Here is a 16,239-nt window from a genome sequence, read left to right on the forward strand (position 1 = left end):
CCCACAACACAAATTGGTAATCAAATAAAATTAACTAATGCCCATTGCATGCCTTTAACTAAATGCTGTCAAGTATATGTTTTGGGTTTAGGGCTTGGTGGTGGTGGTGGTGGTGCTGGAAGGGTGGGGGCAGGGGGGGCAGAAGTGAACACAGTAGGGCGATACTTCCTGGACACTAATGTCTTGTGTCTCCAAGCATAGGGTTCTCTTAATCACATTAACCACGAGCCTCTTCCAGTTTGTGTGTGTGTGTGTGTGTGTGTGTGTGTGTGTGTGTGTGTGTGTTTAATCTTATGGTTAACTGAACACCGCAATAGCACCCACACACACACACACACACACACACACACACACACACACACACACACACACACACACACACACACATACACCTACCCACTCCTCCCTCTGTGAAATATTTATGTTGATGGCCACTCCCCCGCTATCGCCCACACGGTTAGAGTCGCTCATGCAGACTCTTATTGTCTAAGATTAATTCTAACATCCTGTTTATTTCTGTTGTGTTTTGTGTTGTGCATTCACAGAATGATACTATTGATTGGCTCATTCCCCTTAGAGACAAATATTGAAACTATTGTATTAATATTAATATCATCATATGTCAGGTCAAGGCATATGAAGAAAAGGTCTGCTATTCCATATATTTCAATATTTAATTGTAGGTCTTCTAACATGCAACAATATGGTGTAAAACTAGTAGGTCTATATATGCTAATCTTAAATTCAGGCGGGAAATGTGTGGGATATCAATTCTCAAGCTCCGTAAATATGTGGAGAAAAAAAAAAAAAACAGAGTTCCAGAGGAACTAGATTGATGCAGTTCCTCTGGTGTTCTTCCACAAAACTATCAACGGATATCTTGTTGTTTACATGTAGAAAGATTGTCAAAGCAAGATTAACCAGGATCCAAACTATAATGAGATTGTGCGATATTTGTAAGATGTTTTACATTTTACAATAAACGATGAGATAGTAATGGCGATTTACTGTAATGCAAAACCTTTTTCAGTAGGGCCTTGAATGTCAGTTAGAAGCATTGTTTGTGGTAGAGTTTTGCCTCACCAAGAAAAACACATTTGTATTTCTTCATGGCTGCACAACACATTGATTCAAATTGATCGGCAACGCTAATTTAAATACATTAACTATTCATTAATTGAATAAAAAAAGGCCAGTTAGCCTCAGGGTACTTTCATAATCATAAACTAGGGTGTACAGTTTATGCAAAACAGCAAAGTGCCATGTGCTGGCTTATTATGCTAATGATGAATGGCGATATACATGTTATTTCAGCCCAGGAAGGGAGATTAGGCATGGCAATGTCAGCAAGTTGTATCCAGGGTACACACTCTGCTCCCTCATGGTACACCATGTTCAGAGGCCTCCCAGTATGATTACTTTGGTACTTCCAGCTCAGACATAACAGCCCATCTATTAAAGATGCACATGTCTTACTTCCTCCTATTCAGTTCCCCCCTCAATCTGACCATCTGTCACACAAAACAAACGCTATACTAATATAACCCACACACAAGTGTATTAAACATGATATGTGAAGGGTATGGCCTAAATAGTTACGAGATGCTTTTGTTCTGATTACCATCAAATGGTAACAGGTGAAATGGGGGAAGTTCCCAGGCTCTCCCCAGCTCAGTTTACAACCCAGAACAAAACAAGGTACCAGTTTCCCCCTAGTCTGGGAAATCTCAGGAAAGGATCAAGAAGTTGACCACTGTGTGTGTGTGTGTGTGTGTGTGTGTGTGTGTGTGTGTGTGTGTGTGTGTGTGTGTGTGTGTGTGTGTGTGTGTGTGTGTGTGTGTGTGTGTGTGTGTGTTAATGGCCTTATTTACCCCCCCTAAATTATCCAAAATGTTGACGTTTCACTAGCCGGTGAGGGTGCGTGCGTGTCAGGTTTGCAACGTGGCGCCGTAAGCATCTTCATGTTACAGACAGCCCATTGACCAACAGCAGAGGATGTATGAAGAAATGAGGCGGAGCTCTGTGGGAAACGGATGACTTCATTGGCTGTACGTAACACAGGGGTATTTCCGTTTGGTTGCCTCCTCAAACTAGACAAGACCATCCCAAAACGTCTCGGTTTGACTGTTTGTTGTATGCTAAATAAATAAAAGGCTATTTGGGGTTGCTGAAAGATTTGACGTGTTAACTGTCGCGCCGTTGCCACATTGATGCAGTCAGAGGATGAGCTGAAGGACTGAAGTGAACGCGTATCCCAACCGTCAAAGTGGCTCCATTGTTGCAACGAGACAACTGTGCGTTATTCAGTTTTTGGGTTTGTTAAGAGACAAGCTGAGCTGACCTCAGAGAACATCTCCAGATAATATACCCTACCCATGGATTCATACAGGCTTGTGTATGCGGTGCTTCTCTGCACTTTGGCGGTGCACTGCAAGCCAACGTTACGCAAAGAACGGGTTCATCATGACCAGGCAGAACTGAGCAAACGGCCGCATGAGGACAACAACAGCTTCAAGTACGACCATGAGGCCTTTCTAGGCAAAGAGGACGCCACCACGTTTGACCAGCTCACCCCCGAAGAAAGCAAAGACCGGCTGGGGTAAGAAAGGGAGATTACGTCTGAAACCTTCGATGGGCGCATCATGTGCAGGAGGTCACGTGTTCCCCCCGAGTCACATTGGCGCATCTCTGCCGACAAGAAACCGTCTCTAGACCATCGATCAGATGTGCAGAGACATTGTTCTTCTTCTTTGTAGAACTTACCGTGGTACTGGTACTTCTCTATCACTCCCGTTGTTGCGTGTCGCACTTATGGCTGTGGAGGTATTTAAAATTGCACAACTCACAAGTGGTGCCTGCGAAGGATTTGCATGCCAGCAAAACCTCATCCTATAACTCCCATTATTATGCACAAATGAAATGTCAGTGCCTACATATTCGTGGGGTTAATTGTCTTGTCTTGGTTCAATTATGGATCGCCCATTAAGGCATTCGTTGGTGAGAAAGTTGCCAGTCGGTTTTTAGACTTCTTGGAATGTTGCTTTCTCAATTTTTAATGATTCCGCCGAACTTCAACCGTATGTTCTGATTGTTCTTATAACAATATATAGTTGTATTTTCTTTGAACTTTTCGGATTAAAAGCGGGCACCATGGAACATGGGCGTAGGCTTTACCCCCCTTTCATTGGCTAAGTGGGAGGGCCCCTATAACATCACAACGTGGCAACCAAGAGCTAAGAATACAAGATCCAAGAATAGTTAATGGGATGGAATTTACCCATAATGACGATGCTTAATGTGCAGCAGAATGTACATATCTCCCCCTGTTCGACATTCGATTTCCGAAGGGTTTCGATGCATGAATAATCAAATCAGACCTATTTAGCCTAAACTGTAGGATATTGAGGTCTGATGTGATCTATGAAAAGTGTACAGTGATTCTGTAGGACATACAGGTTAACTGTACACGTATAGGTAGGAAACTTTAAGGATGAAGAGTCTTGATTCAGTGTCTGTCAGTCCAACAATATGCATGAGGTTACACTTCAGTTTTGATCTTGTGTTGTTTTGCCATTTGAGACGCGTTTAAGTCATATACATCTACGTAACGCCTCTGTGAGCTTGTGATCCTAACGCGTCCTCTTCTCCTGGCCTCACAGTAAAATCGTGGACCGGATCGACGGGGATGGGGACGGCTACATCACCACGAGCGAGCTGAAGGCCTGGATCAGGAGGGTGCAGAAGCGCTACGTCTACGAGAACGTGGCCAAGGTGTGGAGCGACTACGACCTGAACAAGGACGACCGCGTGTCCTGGGAGGAGTACAAGCAGGCCACCTATGGCTATTACCTCTGTAAGAATAAAGTCTGAGGGGGACTGGGCATGGCTATTACCTGTGTTAGAATAAAGTGTGATGGGGACTGGGCATGGCTATTACCTGTGTTAGAATAAAGTCTGAGGGGGACTGGGCATGGCTATGACCTGAGTCAGAATGAAGTGTGGTGGGGACCGGGTATGGCTATGACCTGAGTCAGAATGAAGTGTGGTGGGGACCGGGTATGGCTATGACCTGAGTCAGAATGAAGTGTGGTGGGGACCGGGTATGGCTATGACCTGAGTCAGAATGAAGTGTGGTGGGGACCGGGTATGGCTATGACCTGTGTTAGAATGTGTTTGGGGGTCTGGGTATGTCTCTACGAGGGGAGCAGGATTGTGTTGTGATGCTACCCTGTTGTTTTACAGGCAATCGGCTACTGGGTTCGATCCCCAATGTGCCCGGCACTCTTGTAGTTATCACTAACCCCCTAGCCTGCTCCTTAGTAACATGTGCCTAGATTGACGTCCATTTGGTTAAAAGTGTCTGCTAAATGACTAAATGCGTGGTAAATCCGGCTCAGCTTTCCTCGTTCTCGCTCTTGAATCCGAGTTCAACCGAGGCTCTCTTGACTAAATAAGAAAAACATCTGTTGTCCACAAAAGCATCATTGTCATTTCTGTGCCTGCAGCCAACCCGGAGGAGTTCGAGGACGAGACGGACCAGTTCAGCTTCCGGAAGATGCTGCCGCGCGACGAGAGGCGGTTCCACGCGTCCGACGTGAACGGCGACCAGACGTCCGACCGCGAGGAGTTCACGTCCTTCCTCCACCCGGAGGAGTTTGACCACATGAAGGACATCGTGGTTCAGGTGAGCCACAGTCCTCTGTCGTGAGGAAGGTTCTCTCGTCTGTGTGAGTGGTGCTGGGCGACTCCTACTGCCCATAACAAGGTGGAGCTTATGGCGCGTTTCCACCGGCGGGTTGGGTTCAGTATGAATAGGTTTCGGCACGGTTCGCGTTTCAGCCGCCAAAAGTGGGCTTAACCGTGATCAGCCATACTTATCTCACAGTACTACTCCGTTGGGGTGCTGAGACGTCACTTGATTGGTCGACAGAATCGTCACTTCGGTGCGACGGAGGGTTAAGGACAGACAAACAAATGACCCGTGACGTATTTCTGGACAACGGTGCAAGCCTTGTTTATTGAAGAAAAGGTCGCGCAAAAGTTTGCCGTCCTTCTTGGACGTCATACATTGTTGCTCTTTGTTCATTGTGTCACGTTCTTCTTTTTCCTTGGATTTATTAGCAGGCCACACTGTGTCGGGCTGCTATGAGGTAGATGCCGCGGCTATCGCCTTGTGGCTTAAACGCCTCCCTACCATAAGGGTACTGTTGGCGGTGGAATCGAAAGCCGTAACTGAGCTGGGCCAAACCGCATCTTCACTACTGAGCCAAGGCGTGCTGGGCCAAAGCGCACCCACCAGTGGCAAAACGCTATCAGATGTAGGATGTAGCACTATATGGGAGGGACCGAAATACCTGGTCAATCAGTTGCTTCTAAAACAGGCAATCCTTGGGATGGTTTAATCTCTACATGTAAAGAGCAGCTTTAGGTGTGTGGAATATGTTTTTTGGCCGAACCATTTGGGTAAACGTGATCAATTGTAGTGACTGCAATCCTTTGGAGACGGTTTGTACTTAACCTTAACGTCGCTAAGAAATCCGTGAATTCATACTTTTGTGTTATTGGGAACGACAGACTTGTGTTCATAAAAGTTTTAACAACCCATTTGAGAAAGTAAATAATTGATGGTTAATCTTTAAGAGGTTGCCAAAGGCCTAGTTAGGACGTAACATGATTGATGGTGGTAACTTTTGGGAATACAATCACACAAATGGAATAGATGACGGAAATGTATAAAGGATGAGTAGCTTGACCTTGGTGGTTTCATTAATTTATTTTGTTTGGAAATAATATAAAAGCAAAACGATAATTTTGTCCAAAGTGGTATTTTGTGTTTTTGTTCAAGATAATCTCACAAATTAGTTCAAGAAAGAAAGGTAAGAAAACCTGTATTTTAAATCGGAGCAAGTCCATCAATAAGTGATGCGGTTGAACGTTGCTTTGAACATGCATTATGGAATATATTTAGAACTGTATCCATAGTAGATTCTTTGTGTTATTATTTAACCGTTTGTCACGGTGGGTTAAGTGGCCCATGAAACATTTAGTACAGTCCCAGGAGAGCATTTACCACCCTGAAAGGGCACAGAAGTTTACATTTTTCTGTTTCTTTCATTCAGTATTTATTTTTCCTTCCTTCCTTTCTGTCTGTATTTTTTCTTCTTTGTAACTGGGGTTAAGAGTAGCGTGTTTTGGGCGCCATCAGCAGCATGTATTCTGGTTTCCATCCTGAACTCCAACCCTAATCAGTCTCTGAGGGCAGTTCTTGAACTGATTCAGCAGTTTGTTGGATCGAAACTCTCCACATTCACTCCTTGTAATGTCATCACTCGCCTCTTGTCCCTGCAGGAGACCTTGGAGGACATAGATAGGAATGGCGATGGACATGTGGACGAAGACGAATATATCGGTGAGTTGTGGATCAGTGAGAAGGGGTATTAAGCGGGAGTAAACCTATCACAAGTATTTATGAACGGGATTTCATACTCATTTCTATAACAAAAAAACGAATCGATCACACATGAAATGTAGGTATACATTTCATGCTTTTCGATCACACAAGCATGAAATGTATACCTACAGCTTATATGTATTATGTAAAAAGAAAAATAATAAACAGTAAAGTAAATAACTGCACCCCCTCAACTCTTCAAAACCTCAACCCCATGCACACTTTAACAATAGTGTAGTTGTCCAATTTCTTTGTGTATATATTTTGAAAAAATCCTTTTTGTACGTTGTACATTTGGGTCGGGTTTGCCTTTCAAACCGGCGGAGGTCGGATAGGGCCACTCTCCAGGGGCCTCATTAAGGAATCGGAGCCCTGCTTGTTGCTCTCTGTGGGAACACACTGTGTGTGCTGTCAGAACACCCAGAGGACACTCATTTCTCTAAAGGTCACGCAACCTTTTACAGTGTTGTTCATCTACATGGTCTGACCCGATCTCTGCTAATGTAATGTTCTGCGTAATGTAACCACTGTATGTCGTGGAGCACAATGCTGGGAGTTATTACTTAACATTGTTCTTATTATTTTCCATGCCGTTTTCCAATGTATATTTTCTCTTCTATTTTTAGCCGACATGTTTGCCCATGAGGAAGGCGGGCCGGAGCCGGACTGGGTCAAAACGGAGCGGGACCAATTCTCAGACTTCCGGGACCTGAACAAGGATGGCAAGATGGACCAGGAGGAGATCCGCCACTGGATCCTCCCCAAGGACTATGACCACGCCCAGGCCGAGGCCAGACACCTGGTGTACGAGTCAGACCTGGACAAGGTAAGACACGCCTCCTTCAGCCGACCGGTAGGGGTAGGGGGTCTTGCTCATAGATGCTTAAAGGTTAGACTGCCGTCTTTGGGGTTGGAACCCGGAACCTGAAGCACTAGACCAGCCTGCCCCCCTTAATCATGTAGCCTAACTAGTAAGCGTGTAAGATATTGAACCTGTGTATCTTTTGAGCCATGTATTAAAGGTTGCATCAGCGATGTTGGGTGACACTGATAGGAAAACTATCACCCACTAACACCCACCCCTTGTCGGTGATTGGGTGGAAAACTATTTATTTTGGTTTTAAGTGGTCGGTAGTACCATTTTATTTTTGTGTACGAACTCCGAGCACAGGCTGCCTACAGGGACGCATTTTTTTGACGGCCTGCTTATTGGGCGGGCAGCAAGCGGATCATGAGGAAAGATCAGATGAATGTGATCATTTATGTTTCGGCCTAGAATCACTGACACAACCTTTAAGCCTGTCCATTTCAGACCTGTCTGTCTACCTACTAGGGATGGGACAGAATATCAGATTATTCGATCATTCGTTCCTGAGGGTCAAAGCCGATTTCTAACATTTGGACCGTTACCATTTTTTCCCATTCAAATAAACAAGAATTAACGTACGGAACTAATGTTGGACACCTCGAAGGGCATTATCCCGCTTATACCATGGTCACTTACCAAAGAAAATAAATTAGGACCATTCATTTATATTTTCATGCGTTTTACAATCCAAATATAAAGTTTTTCACAAGCCATAACTTTGTTTCCCTGGTAACGCCTGAGGGTTTGACTGATTCCTGGAACAATCATTACCCTCCCATAAGGTTCTTATGCAACGGAAACGTTGTTCACTCCAGCAAATAGCATGGACCTTAGCAACGACTTGGCAACGGGAGGTATTCTATCCTTCAGCTATGAGCCAGAGGGCTAACGTTATGCATATTTATAGTTCGAAATTCGTCCCAGCCTTTATACCACAGATACTATAGGGTCTAGAGTCACATATCACTGCGTCGTCTGATTACAGTTTAATTCATTTTTCACGATTTACCAGCTCTCGTTTTGAAGACCTAATCACCGCGCCATTCGCTTCAATGGGAATCGCGACGGCCTATGCTTTCAACATAAAGTGTACATATTTATAATTTGAAATTCGTCCCAGCCTTTGTACCACAGATACTATAGGGTCTATAGCATATAACCGCGTTTTCTGATTACAGTTTAATGCATCTTTCACAATTAACCAACTCGTTTTACAGGCTGAACAGACAATTTGACTGGAACTACTTAGCGGGTAGTTGTTTTTTTGCGTTTAAGATATTAAGTGATTTCTTGCCGATTATCCATGGCTGCATTTGTGAATGTCGGCACACATCGAATAATCGATTGTTCGTTCATACCACCCACTGATATTTCAACCTTGAAAATGGTGAGTTATTCACATCCCTACTACCTACCTACCTACCGGGCTGCCTGCGTGCACTCGGCCCGTGCACTCGGCCCGTGCACTCGGCCCGTGCACTCTGCCCGTGCACTCATTGCACATGACCCGAGTCATCCACAAGATTAGGCAGATCTAATGCTAAAGCTAGCGAGCTAGTCACGTGTTACGGGGGGGTTGCTTTGGAGAGAGAACTGGGGGGTGGCCTGGGATATTTTCAGTGAGATACTTAAAAAATGAAGCTTACTCTGGCTGGTTTCTCCAAATTGCTTACCCTAGCTTTAAAGTTTGAACACTTTACACACGCACACACACACGCTTTACTTTCTCAGGACAAGATGCTGACCAAGGATGAGGTCCTGGAGAACTGGAACATGTTTGTGGGCAGTCAGGCCACCAACTACGGAGAGGACCTGACCAGGAACCACGATGAGTTCTGAAGCGCTGGTGCAGCTCCCGGTGGGCATGGGACAGGGGCTATCAAACAGTACTTCAGGCGTGGAATTTGGTTGGCTCCAGGGACGAGTAAAGATGCCAATGAGAGAAGCTGGATTGGATGACGGTCTCAGCACTGACATTAAGGAACTCTTCAGTGGCACCACTCTGTTCCTGACATTCAGGAGCAGAGCCGACTCAGGGGTTTATTCAGAATGGCATCAATAGTTTGTCTCCCAGAGTCGGTGTTGGCTCAACTGTCTTACTGTCAACTGATGTATGTAGGTGTGGTCCGTAAAAAACGATCCAGGCTGAACTCTGGATGACCAAGCGGCTACAGCTAAGGTTTCTTTGTTTGATGACCTCAATGTGAAAAGCACAGCCCGGAGAACTCTTTCTGATCCTATTTATTGACTTCTTTCAGAGGATGAGCTCCAGGTGCAACTAATCATTTCACTTTATAGTGTGGTTTTGTTTTATTTATTTACACATTTACACATTTCTAAACACGTTTATTCAGCTTTGTTTGATCGTCTTCCTGTAGTTCAAATGTTATGGGAGGTCTTAGTGAATGGCATGCCCTTTACATGTTTTTCTTTTTATCTAGAGATTTCCTGTTCTTATTTTGTGTTTGTGTGTATTTATTCCTTCACTGAAGGTCAGCATATACATTGTTTTAATGTAGATGACCTACATTGAGGGTGTCGCTGCAGGAAATGCAAATGAAAGAGCTTCACCTGGCGACGTAGACAAGGACCTTCTACTTCCTATCCCATTCATTTCTGTTCTGGCAGTTGTATGAATTTACTGTACTTGTATGGAGCCTGATATTGAAAATGAAATAACCTAAAGTAACATGCATTTAAGTCTGACATTTTTATATTTTTGTAATTAATCTTGTTGGTGAGTAAAGGAAGTTTGAAAAATAGTAACGACTTGCGTATGATGTGTTGTGTTGTATTCCCTATACAATGATGGAAAAGGAGTAGAGTAGATGGGACATACTGAGGCAGAATATAATCACTCATTTAGTTTTGTGTATCAGAATTAAATAAATAAAACATCCTGAGGTTAGCTATAAGCAGCATCCATTTGCTCTCTGGATACAGAGGGTAGGACCAGTGGTCTGTTCATCCCCGGTCAGGCAGTCACCCTCTGCAATCGGTCACTCTAGATCTAGAGGCCTTCACTCGCTCACTAAAGCGCCGATGTGCATGGCCTACGCTCCCGCTCACTCGCCCTCAATGTCCTTTGAGTTTGGATCAAGTTGCCCGCTGTTTCTTACGCCGTGCCTTGGGGGTATCGTGTCCCGAGCAGTCCAGCTCTGTTTTTGGTGAATCTTGTGCACGAACGGGACTGGACACACTTGACACCCCGGCAATGGTGATATTAAACACATTAACGACTTGTTAGAGAATTCTTATAAACATCTTCATATTTCCTTTCCCCACCCCCTTCATGGAGACCGGATCGTATCACTGTAAGTGAGTAATTAGTTGCACCCCCTTCCCCCCCCGCACACACACACACACACGCACACAATCATACGCACGCAGATTGGACAGGAAAGTTAAGCTGACTAGCTCTCGCTCCTGGCTGTGGCAGTAAAGACTTCCATGTAACTGAGAGAGCGTCTCCTGCCACCAAGCCTGTCCCCGCTGCCCGCTCATGTGTAACATATGGATATATGTGTGCCAGTTAGCAAGACAAGTCAAGCGGGACCAACGCGATAAAGCTCATTAGGGACGGGCTGGGGGGGGGGGGGGGGGGGGGGGGGGGTGTGTGGGCTGCTGCAGTAATTCTCTTGTAATGTAAGACCTATCTTTGGCACTTCCAACACTGCAAGTGGATCATGGTTAGTTTCATAACAGCCCTTTGCTTTCAGAAGGGGCCCTGTGTTTTGGAATTGTGCTGGAATGTTTTTGGTGTATTTGTTCACCTAATGAAACAAGGTTCAGCTTCTGTCCAGATGTAGATATTTTATTTGGTGGAATATTGTCCATGAAACATTTTCATCCATTTCAATACATTATATTTTACAAAATAAAATGCTTCCCTGCTTGTTTGAAGAAAAATGGTTCAGTAAAATTAATTCAAGAGGTGTTGCAGCATTATTTTTAAATGATTAGTAACATTTTCAGTGCATCTTTGATGTGTTCATCTTGTGCTCTTTAGTGTTGCATGCGGATGGGGTCAGGACACATGTTTTTCCATGAAACACTTATTGGCTGAACACGCATCTCAAAAGAACATATGATTTGTCATGTGCATCTGTGTACGCATGTGTGCAAGCGCAGGACAATTATTTGAACTGTTATTAGAAGAGTCTGTATGTATGTGTGGGTGATTTCACCGGAGTATGTTTTTATGCCTATGTGTGCGTTTATGGGTTTGTGTGTGGATTTATGTGTATGTGCGTCTGTATGAGTGTCTGTATGTGTATGCATTCATGTGTGTGGGTGTGCGTTGCCTGCTCCATGTGTGTGTGTGTGTGTGTTTGCATGTACAAGCAGATGCGTGTGTGTGTGCTCACCTCGTGGTCATGTTGGGGCGATAGACTCCTCCAGTCATTCACACTGGGGGAGTGTGCCTATGTTAATCCCTTCGGACGGCCCTCATATGAGTGTCCGTGCTGATCAGCCCTTCTATGGAGATATTAATGAGCCTTCTGGGTAAGAATGAGAAGAACATGGAGATGGAGGAGGAGAAGGAGGAGGAGAGGATGGCAAGAGCAGAGCGATAGAAGAGAAGTCCTCAGCATATTCATGCCTTGAAGATTTAGTCATGTCTATGTACACATTGCTGATTTGACTTAATATTCTTATCCTTTTTTTTTTGCACAAAAAATAAACTTCTCAGTCTGTCGCTTCTCTATATTGGAACCTATATTTGGTTCTTAAAGTTTTTACGGATTCCTTCAACCCTTCCTCAATGTCATTATTTATACATGTATCACCTACGGTTTGTGGAAATAAAACCACGGTTTTGTAAGAAGAATTTAGCACATTATATAACTTCATAATAAGACACTATGCTTGTGATACAGTTCTTATGTTGTGATAAGATATAAACTATTTCATACAGTATCTCTTTATGCAAACCTAACTTTCACATCAAGGTCAGATAAAGGTTTTAATAACCTTACAGTCAGAAATTGGGACAGTTATAGTAATAGTTGTAGTATTATAGTATATATAGCCCATTGTTTCTTATGTTTGTTGTTGCTCATTTATCTGATTATCCTCCTAACAGTGAACAGAACAACATTTGAAAAAATCTGTTATTCTGTTCACGTCATTGTGTGTATAGTATTGTGTTCTTTCTTACCATTCATCCATCCTGTTTAAATGTGTATATCATGCGAATGCAAACTTTCTCAGGTGGTTGTAGTGGAAGTAATCAATCTTTCATGGGACATCTGCATACTGCTAAAGTAAAGTCTTCTCCCTCTCTTCCTACGCAGCTCTCTACTCCTCCTAGTGATCAAAACCAACACCGGCATATTTAGTCTTCCTGAACGGCCATTCTGCGCCTTCCCCCTGGACTTTTTATGTGCACATCAAGAGAGTGTAGATAGGAAATTGTGGATTAATGGCCACATAATTAGAGAGAAGACTTTAAATAGCCATATATTTCAATCTAGGAGCCATGAAGCCAGTGAGCTGGTAATGAATTCTCTAAGTGCCTCCTGTAAGTGTGGGTCCTCTGGTCTGGGGGTCAGACACCCAAATCAGTTTTCCATAGCATTTCAAACATGGCTTCGGCTCTGTGTTTTTCCACCCCCTTTCCCTGACTCATTCGATTGGTTATCGTTTATAATTAACGACAGCCGGAGAAACTTTGATCGCTTTAACTAATAGGCCAGAAAACCCCTGTAAATCACATTCAACATTTTCAGACAATTAAATCTGAAAGCCGGTATCTTCTACTAAAATCACTCTCACTCCATTGATACCAGATGTCTCTCTCTTCGTCTCTCCCTATCTTTGCAGCTGCTTCCCCCCATACACCTTTTTGTTCCGCGAGAAACAGAGACCATATCCCCCCCATCTTTTCTCATCTACCCATTTTTCCATCTCTGGTTCCCCAGGGGGCCTTGGGCCTGTGTGATTCCATGTCTCACATGATGGAGACACATCTAATCCTGTTAGAACCCTGTCTCTTCCACTGGAGGGGAGAGCAGACAGCAGGAGGGAGGAGGAGGAGGAGGAGGAGGAGGAAGGAGAGGAGATGAGACAGGAACATTTAAACAAAAACAAAGCAAGAGCCCCGTCTGCTTGGATACCACACCATGGTGTGTGTGTGTGTGTGTGTGTGTGTGTGTGTGTGTGTGTGTGTGTGCGTGTGCGTGTGTGTGTGTGCGTGTTTGTGTGCGTGTGTGTGTGTGTGTATATATTGGTGTGCATGTGATCCTCTCTGCATTTTTGTGTCCTTTTGCACCCATGCATGTGTGTTGGAGTGTGCTTGTGTGTGTGTCTGTATATGTGTGCGTGTTTGCATCCAAGTGTGGTTGCATGGGTCCATGTTTGTGTGTATGTGTGTGCTTGCATGTGTGTTTTCATGTGTACGTGTGTGTGTGTGTGTGTGTGTGTGTGTGTGTGTGTGTGTGTGTGTGTGTGTGTGTGTGTGTGTGTGTGTGTGTGTGTGTGTGTGTGTGTGTGTGTGTGTGTGTGTGTGTGTGTGTGCGTGCGTGCGTGTGTGTGTACACAAATGTACGTGTTTGCATGTATAGTGTGTGTGGCTGTGTTTGAATATAGAATAGAACAGAATAAAATTCTTTGTTGTCATTGCACAGGATTGGATGGCAGTCCTCTTGGTGCTTTATACAAATAGTTATGTGTATGTGTGTATGTATGTGTGTGTGTGTGTGTGTGTGTGTGTGTGTGTGTGTGTGTGTGTGTGTGTGTGTGTGTGTGTGTTGTTGTTTGCATGCACACGTGTGTGTGTGTGTGAGTGTGTGTGTGCGTGTGTGCGTGTGTGTGCGTGTGTGTGTGTGTGCGTGTGTGTGTTTGCGTCCACGAGTGAGTGTATGCAGAAGTGTGTGTGTAGGCCTATAGCCACTAGGGAGCGGTCCGGCTGCTGCCCGTGTCTTTTAACAGCCTTGTCTCAAGGTGTTCCTCTGTGTGAGGAAGTTTACCCTGCAGGGCCCATCTGAGCTCCCGGACCCCAAAGGCCTCTTGCATTCCCAGAGCCCCTGTACAGCGAGGCCCCTCCGGCTCCTGGCGTACCGCAGGGAATACCCCCCCCCCCTCCCTCCCCAACCCCCCAAGAACCCCTAGGCTCGCTCAGACGCTGCGGCAGCAGCTCTGAACAACAGCGCTAGCCAGGGGCTTTTCTGGGAATACAACTAACACCACGCCTCAGTGGGCACCACAGCATTCCCTCACAGCGCCCCCTGGTGGATCTGGCACCGCCGTAACATTGTTGTTGCTTCACTCTCTCATTTCAAGTTGAATAGAGATGAGTTGACGAGGAGAGCTCGGAGACGCACGCCCCCCTGAGTGTCCTCCGTGCGTCTGCTGTCTCGTGATGAATAACACTCGTTTTTTTTTTGGCCGAACGAATATAGAAGTGAAGTAGGACCCATGTGTCGATGTTGACGTCTCCTGGAAGCAGATGAGCTTCGGGGCTACATGACTGGATCATGCAGGTGCGCCTCATCAGAGATGCTGTAAGCTGTAAACGATGTACTGTCGGGAAAAAAAGAGCTGAACGCACGCTTCCGCGGACAAAGAAACTGTTTACAGTGCTAACTTCACAAAACAGAAATAAGTGCATTTTATGGATCTCTTTATTGATTGGTTGGTTTTAGCCGAGAATTCACAGCTCTGCCATAACCCTCAACATTGAACAATGTTTCTTGACGTTGTTTTATGTTATCGTGTTGCATGTGTTTTATCTGGGTTGAGGCTGTTTCTTAATGTTATTGCATGTCATCGTATTGAGTGTGTTGGTTGGTTGAAGCTGTGTGTGTGTGCGTGTGTTTGTGTGTGTGTGTCTCTGTGTCTGTGTGTGTGGGGGGGGGGGGCTCGCAGGCCTGCTGTCCTACAGATGTCTTGGGCTGTGAGCACACAGCTGTATGTCACCTGAGATTACCTACCCTGACAATCCTCAGGGAAGAGAGCCAGCATTAAAGCAGAGGGGGCATCTGGTGGTGTGTGTGTGTGTGTGTGTGTGTGTGTGTGTGTGTGTGTGTGTGTGTGTGTGTGTGTGTGTGTGTGTGTGTGTGTGTGTGTGTGTGTGTGTGTGTGTGTGTGTGTGTGTGTGTGTGCGTAAGTGCGTGTGTGTGCGTGTATTAGTGCAAAGTGGGCAAGTTTAATTAAGAATCAGGGTTGCTGTGAGGCCAGATTGAAAGTGTGGGTGCGGTAAGCTACAACAGTAGGCCTACCGATTCCTCACCTGTGAGTATTCTCTTCTGTTCTTGTTCTTCTTCCTCTTCTTGTTCTTGTTCTTGTTCTTCTTTTTCTTCTTGTTCTTCTTCTTCTTCTTCTTCTTCTTCTTCTTCTTCTTCTTCTTCTTCTCCCTTTTCCTGTTTCCCCTTCGATCTGCCCTCACCTCGCTCCCGCCGGCGGATGGAATGCAGATGAGACGGATCAATGTGACGCGGGCGCAGGTCAACGTGTCTTTGACTCAGTGTAATAACGCTAACGCTAATGAACGAGGACATTTACAAAGTCCCGGGGTCTGGTTTGCGAAACTCCGGTGCATTTCCTAGTTAGCAGTGTACTGGAGTGAGTGGAAATCATTCCCCCCCCCCCCCCCCCCCCGACCGTCCCTCTGATCTTCTCTCCACTTCCTGGTGCCCCATGCAGAGAGAGACCAAAGACAAGCACTTCTTAATCAAAGTCCAATGGATTAGCCAAAAGGGGGGCCGGTCATGGTGGTGGTGGTGCTGGAGTTTGAGCAGGGAGGGAGAGGGAGAAAACATCACAGGAATATCTCCTCACAGCCATCAGACGGATTGGAAAACAACCAGAATCACAGGAAGCACCACTTCAAATGATTGGCCCGTGACCCTGCAGTAACAGGAGCACATTTTAATCTCTCTGTTAGTCGGGCCACATATTAACTTCTACCCAGATCTCC

The 16,239-nt window shown here is 45.1% G+C and overlaps 1 protein-coding gene across 1 annotated transcript; it reads left to right on the forward strand.

Annotated features, from left to right (window-relative positions):
* The first annotated feature begins 2,019 nt into the window (after positions 1-2,019).
* Positions 2,020-10,081, forward strand: rcn1 (reticulocalbin 1, EF-hand calcium binding domain). The gene is made up of 6 exons (XM_060072089.1): positions 2,020-2,599; positions 3,660-3,853; positions 4,506-4,684; positions 6,349-6,409; positions 7,078-7,277; positions 9,051-10,081. Exons 1-6 carry the CDS (start codon positions 2,376-2,378, stop codon positions 9,156-9,158), a joined length of 966 nt encoding a protein of 321 aa, XP_059928072.1. The 5' UTR covers positions 2,020-2,375; the 3' UTR covers positions 9,159-10,081.
* Positions 10,082-16,239: the final 6,158 nt, after the last annotated feature.

This window comes from Gadus macrocephalus, chromosome 14, assembly GCF_031168955.1.
Source record: "Gadus macrocephalus chromosome 14, ASM3116895v1".
Classification (NCBI taxonomy): Eukaryota; Metazoa; Chordata; class Actinopteri; order Gadiformes; family Gadidae; genus Gadus; species Gadus macrocephalus.

What these genes read in the sequence shown, in the direction of transcription:
- rcn1 (XM_060072089.1), top strand. Translation starts at nt 2,376, where the DNA reads ATGGATTCATACAGGCTTGTGTATGCGGTGCTTCTCTGCACTTTGGCG. An exon ending in TGAAGGACATCGTGGTTCAG is followed by an intron (nt 4,685 to 6,348) that starts GTGAGCCACAGT and finishes TTGTCCCTGCAG; the next exon opens with GAGACCTTGGAGGACATAGA. An exon ending in GGACGAAGACGAATATATCG is followed by an intron (nt 6,410 to 7,077) that starts GTGAGTTGTGGA and finishes TTCTATTTTTAG; the next exon opens with CCGACATGTTTGCCCATGAG.